The following is a 6,091-nucleotide window of genomic DNA, read 5'->3' on the forward strand; positions in this document are numbered from 1 at the left end:
CCCAATTCTATTTTCCTTTTAACTGATTATATAGGGATAGGTTACGCTTTAGTTGGGCCAATAAAGGACTAAATGGATCAAGATTCAAAACCATCTAAGAAGTAATATATATGGGTCACGAGTAGCATTAATTTCTTAAACTACTCCAGGTTCAGCCTTTGGACTTCGTTGTTGGTAACAATTTCACTCATCGTCCAATGCCTATGAAATTAAATCTGTCTTTTACATCATGGCCAAGGATTCATTGGGTATCGAAACACAACAATGGCTCATCAATTGTTTTATTTTCTTCTTAGGATTATCCTTTGTGGCACTGCTGACTCCATTTACTGGATGTATAGTTCATGAATTCTTCATTTTGTTTCTCAGTTGATCAAAATGCATAAGAAAAAGGTTTTAACATATCTTGTAGTAGTGTGGATGCAAATAATATAGAAGTCTGAAAAATAATTGAAATTCAAAAAATTTCCTTTCAATAGCTCTAGGAAACAATACAGCATCGGGACTAACTACGGATTGTTTTGAGCAGTAAACGTTACACAATCTTTTTTGACAAGGTTGCATTTGACAAAGGAAACAAATAGAAGAAATATAAAAGCTAACCCCCAATGCGGGGAAGTAACCGTAAAAGTCATGTTATGACCACACTAATATTGAATTCTTCTTCCATATCATTAATTTTGTCTCAAGACACATCTTATTGATGCTATTAACAGCGGGGCAGATCAGCAGGAGGTGGCTCTAAGGTTTGCAGTTTTCCCACTCCATTTTCTACCAAGAAAGCCATTGCCAAACCCCAGGTGATATGAACATCCAAGTGACAGTGCATTAGCCAGATTCCTGTTTATATTCCAATAAATATGTTTTGAACATCAATGGGGCCAATATGAGAATGTTGTCCATTAAAAATGAATATGCATATGATTATTAATTGGTTAATTCTCACCTGGATTATCAGCGACAAATCTGATCACAGTCCATCCACCAACAGGTACACTGGCTGTATTTCGCAGTGGTGGATTAATGAGATTGAATTTGGCTGTATCTCTTTTTGGATTAAAATTTCCAAATCCTTCTGCCAGGATATAGAAGTCATATCCATGAAGATGAATAGGATGGTTCTCAGCTGTGAAGATACTTGTACCCTGCAAAACTATTTGTACTCGTGCTCCGTATTTTAATCTGTACACCTTAGTCCCACGAGCCGGTTGCCATAATGACCGGCTTACATTACCAGTATAATCAAATTTCTTAGGTGGATTTGCTGGAAAATCAGTTGTGAAAACTCCAGGTATACGCTTTTGATGTGCTTGGAGCAGGGAAAAATTGGATGGAAGCACAAACGATACGTTGTTCATACTGGCAGTGAATCGAGTCCCATTTGGTCCTTGACAATTTCTACGTCTTGCACCATGGGGGCAATTGTTAAGTCCTAAACCAACTGTGATGAAGAGATTCTCATCAATTTCTGTGGGTACTTCGACTTTTCTTGGGCTTTTCAAGCTTTTTGTGAAGGCAGTTGCAGTGGCAGTGTCGTTGAACGCTGGTAGAGATGGCATAACTGGCTTAGTCGAGGTGCATTTTGTTGGGCAAGGGGTAGTTTTGTATTTGAGAATGGCTGTGGTGGTTGTATTATCAAATGGTGCACCTTGAGCACTAGCATAGGCACGTGCTGCGATGTAGTACTTCGCTGGTGGCTGATCGGCTGTGATCAGGACGTCAGTTGTCTGGCCTGGTCCGAGCATGATAATCGAGGTGTTGAAGGGTTTAACATAAGAAGCATCAGCACCAACAACCGTGAGTTTGTGTTTGGCTATTTTGAAGAAAAGTTGTTGATTGAGTGCAGAGTTGATGATTCGAAGGAGATTTGTTTCACCGGATTTTACTGGAACTATGATTGTATCTGCATTGTAATGTGATCAGACATTATAGTTAGTCTCTCGATATTTTCATGTGTTTATTTGTTTGATTGTTTTCTTTGAAACTTGACGAATTCAAAGAAGAATTAGAAATAGAAAATATCTGCCCAGTATTTGAAATAGAAGAATGAATGTACAACAAACCTTTTTTGGAGCAGTTGTAAAGATCACCAGGTTGACCATTGATAGAATAAGCATTGGAAACATTTGGAGTGGCTCCTGTTCTTGTAGCTTGCCTCACAACATCAATGGGGTTTGCATCCCACCACTCACCTGATCACCACCAATCAGGATTATCTCAAATTTTGAAATAAATAAATAAATAAATAAATTTGATATATAAAGAATTTTCATATAGATGTCTCTCTCCTAACATGTTTTATTGATATTGCGTTGTTAAGGAAATTGTTTATGCTAATGCAAAACAAGCCCCAACAATTTGAACTGAACTGCTTTTGTCACCTTGACTTGTTGACATTAATGTGAGTATACCAAATTGAGTAATAAGATTACTAGTGGGAAGATTATGTACCAAGAAGAAGAGGTGTTTCACGCTTTGGCTTGGGAAAGGGATAGGACTCTCCAGGTCGTGGACGAATAATTAGGGCTCCATAGACGGTGGCCCTAAGCCATGAGCTATGGGCATGCCACCAAAGCGTTCCTTCTTGTCCTTGAATTTTAAATCTGTAAGTATAACTGTGTCCAGGTCTGATAGGGCATTGAGTCACAAATTCTGGCCCATCAGCCCATGCAGTTCTCATTTGTCGCACCCCATGCCTACACATATTGGTTAAAAAAAAATAAAAAATGCACAATGCCTTAGACTGTCTCTATGTGTATGGATGTATATATGCGACTCTCCTTGTTATTGTACTTCATCACATGTTGGTCCAAACACGGTGGTAGGCATATTAAACAAGAGGCATAACTACATATGTAAATCAGTAAATCAATTTCATCATTCTGTCATCTACCTAAAGACAATGTGTCCCTCCAGTGTTAATGAAATGACACCTAACATATTTATAAATGAATGACAACATGATCTTTTACTGACTTTGATGTCATGCATGTTAAATAAAATCATCAAGACATTTTAACAGTTAGAGAAGAATCTAGCGTATATATACAAAATTGCATGCATGCAATTATACCAGTGAATGGTGACATTGTAACGAGCTCTATTAACGACTTTGACCACTAGAGTGTCACCATTGTTCACTTCTAATGTTGGTCCAGGGTACATTCCGTTCACTGTAATAGTGTTGTGGGTTTTGCACAGCCTCTTCACTGGTGTAGCTTGAATCTGTAGTTTCACAATATATTGAACACATTAATAAGTAATAATTTCAATGTAATTCGGGTCGAGAAAAATACGAAGAAGAAAAAAAGATTGAAAAGAGACCAAAAAAAACATACAAAAAAACCATGGTAATGAATTTTTGCATTTGTTTTCGGCATTAAGCTTGCAAAGTGCAACAACAAGCCTAAAAACAAGAAAGTGCAGAAAGGATTGACAACATTTCTCAAGGCCCCCATGTTCTCTTTAGAATACGAGGTAATAATAGGAAGTGGGAAAGAATGTTGGATTATTTGTGGAAGAACAAGAGATAGAGGAATCCTTTTATACTCAATAATTCTAGAGAGATAAAGAGGGGGGGGGGGGGGGGGGAGAGGGGGGATTTTGTTTTGGGCTAGATAGAAAAGTAGTGTAAAGCCCAATAATCAATTCAATTGTTTTTTTGTTGTTGTTTTTTTTTGTTTTTTTTATAGCGGGTAATCAGTTCGATTTCGATTCGACGGCGTCATACCTGCACCGCCATGAACCAGGGAGAGAGAGAGAGGGTGGTTCTTGATTAGGTTTAGATAGAAACTTGGTTCAACACTATACCAGTTGGTGCACCCACTGGCCTATCAACTTAACTGCACAATTTTGATTTACACTTACATCACAAGTCTTCTTTCTGATGTGGTATTTTTCAACTTAAGACTAGTTTCATTAAGCTGTTATGATTAGTTTGTTCATAACTATACGACGTTGTATCTTAGAAAAATTGTCCCATGCATAGGCACACACATATTCCTTCATCTGTCAATTTTATAATCCTTTATATTTACTTTCTTATTATTAGATTTTTTATATTATTATTATTTTTTTCAATTACAAATCCTTTGTATGTTAATTTAGTATTTTATAAAACAAGGTGCTATTCCAGTGACAAAAGAAGAAAATGATATATGCTAATCCTGTCACAAATACCAGTATAATAAAATCGGTAATAACCAACTTTTGTTGGCACCTGAAATTTAGCAAATGAATTAATAGACTCAAATTATAGAGAATATTATTCCCCTTTGCATGGAAATTAAAATCAAATTTTTAGATGAAATGTGTAGTTGAAAAATTGCGAGTTCCATGAAATATGCGATGGAAATTAATTTTTTACTTTAATTTAAATGAAAATTTCAATTTTAATTTTCACCATATAGGGACTATATGTTAATGTTGAAATATTTCGGATAATAATGGTATATAAAATGATAAACTTATAATTAAACGAATTGTAGATGGCAAAATACAGTCCACATCACGGGACGAAGCACGGCAGCGTAATTTAGGTTAAACGTGGACTTCCCAGTTAGATGATGTCTGAAGATAAGACATAAGTGGATAGAGAAAAAGTCTTATTTGATTATGAATTAATTAGGTGAAAAATATAGTAAATTATTTTTTGGAAATTATTGATTAGTGATCTTGCAGCAGCAATTCAGTTAGTAAAAACTACCAGGACAAAGACAAGTTTATTTAAAGATAACTGAATTTGGTGGGCTGTCTTGAAGCAAACTAGTTAACATTTTCAAAACTTTTTTCTATCTCTAGAACTATTTCACACTTCCATTATTTGGTATTTTTGTTTTTTGTTAACCGCTATAAGATTTAGATAAATAAGGTTTTTTTTTAATTAACCATTTTAAATGAGATAATTAGCATTGTTGTAAGAGTCAATATATATAACGATATTGTATTACTATCAAATCACCTCTGACAATTTATTATTATACACTTACGAGATTTTGAAGGAAAAAAGTCAATAAACTCAACGTACATGCGAAGGGAGGCTTAGGAGACAAGATTTATTAAATGAATGCATAACATTAATTTCTTTCTTGTAGTTTTGTAGCATTATCCTAATCTTTAGCTATTGAAAAACTTTCTTATTTACATGTTTAAGGTAATCTATGTTTTAAGAATTTAATATAAAAATAATCAATCCATTTTAAGGAAGAGTTGATGGTTGTTAAGAAGGGAATTGCTTTGGTACTTCATTCAAAAGTTATTATTATTTCTAACTTCTGTTTGAACAACTGACTAATAATTTAGAATTTATTATTTAATTGCATGGAATGGTTATTGTTTACTTCTTTGGCCAAATTAAACTACTATATATTTTTAATGGTGAGCTTCTTCTATAAACAATCACAAACCGTCACCTTTTATTTCTTTATTATTAAATAAGGTGGAATATTTGTTAATTACACCCAAGTATAAATAGAATGAATAAGCAATTATTATATATACAAGTTATATAATAAACTCGAGTAAATGAAATAGTACCTTTTTTATTGAATATTAACTTTTCCAGATGATAACATATATAATTAATAGTTTTTTTCTCAAATCATTCAACAAGAAGAATTTTTTTAGCATACCACTAAACACTTACACATTTGCTTACATCCTTGTACCCGCATCTATATACATATACATATACTGCTATATATTCGGGCGAATCCACAGGATAGACTACACGTGTTCACTTTTGACTTGAGACTCGGGAATATTTGCCACCTCTCCTCTGTTGTTGCCACGTATTTGAGGTCCATAGCTACCTAAAAATAAATAAATAAATACTACATGAATAATATGTTCAGTGATTGAAGCATGAAATCGACATTTCTTTGGTGTTCCATTTATTTAGTTTGGGTCTTTGATAAGTATATTTTGTACACTTATTTAAGTCATTAAATTGGAATATTCGTTAATAACTTAAATGAGTTATAGCTTATTTTATGTTAATTATATTTGTTAGGTTGAATTCAATGCAAATTGCTGAAATTGAAAGAAAGGAACGAAAATGGGCAAAAGCCAAACAAATTCAAAGTTTGGGGGC

The 6,091-nt window shown here is 34.1% G+C and overlaps 1 protein-coding gene across 1 annotated transcript; it reads right to left on the minus strand.

Moving 5' to 3' along the window:
• Positions 1 to 447: 447 nt before the first annotated feature.
• On the minus strand, positions 448 to 3,499 carry LOC111405054 (laccase-12-like). Its single transcript, XM_023033743.1, has 6 exons — positions 3,339 to 3,499; positions 3,074 to 3,225; positions 2,452 to 2,696; positions 2,064 to 2,192; positions 947 to 1,903; positions 448 to 840 (listed from the first exon to the last, which is right to left on the minus strand). The coding sequence occupies exons 1-6, from the start codon at positions 3,456 to 3,458 to the stop codon at positions 710 to 712; spliced, it is 1,734 nt and encodes a 577-aa protein (XP_022889511.1). The 5' UTR covers positions 3,459 to 3,499; the 3' UTR covers positions 448 to 709.
• Positions 3,500 to 6,091: the final 2,592 nt, after the last annotated feature.

This window comes from Olea europaea, chromosome 12 (genome assembly GCF_002742605.1).
Source record: "Olea europaea var. sylvestris chromosome 12, O_europaea_v1, whole genome shotgun sequence".
NCBI lineage: Eukaryota > Viridiplantae > Streptophyta > Magnoliopsida > Lamiales > Oleaceae > Olea > Olea europaea.

Coding starts and splice junctions, on each gene's coding strand:
- LOC111405054 (XM_023033743.1), bottom strand. CDS start 3,458: ATGGGGGCCTTGAGAAATGTTGTCAATCCTTTCTGCACTTTCTTGTTT. Junction 2,697..3,073: donor TACAATGTCACCATTCACTG/GTATAATTGCAT, acceptor CAATATGTGTAG/GCATGGGGTGCGACAAATGA. Junction 1,904..2,063: donor TTACAACTGCTCCAAAAAAG/GTTTGTTGTACA, acceptor ATTACAATGCAG/ATACAATCATAGTTCCAGTA.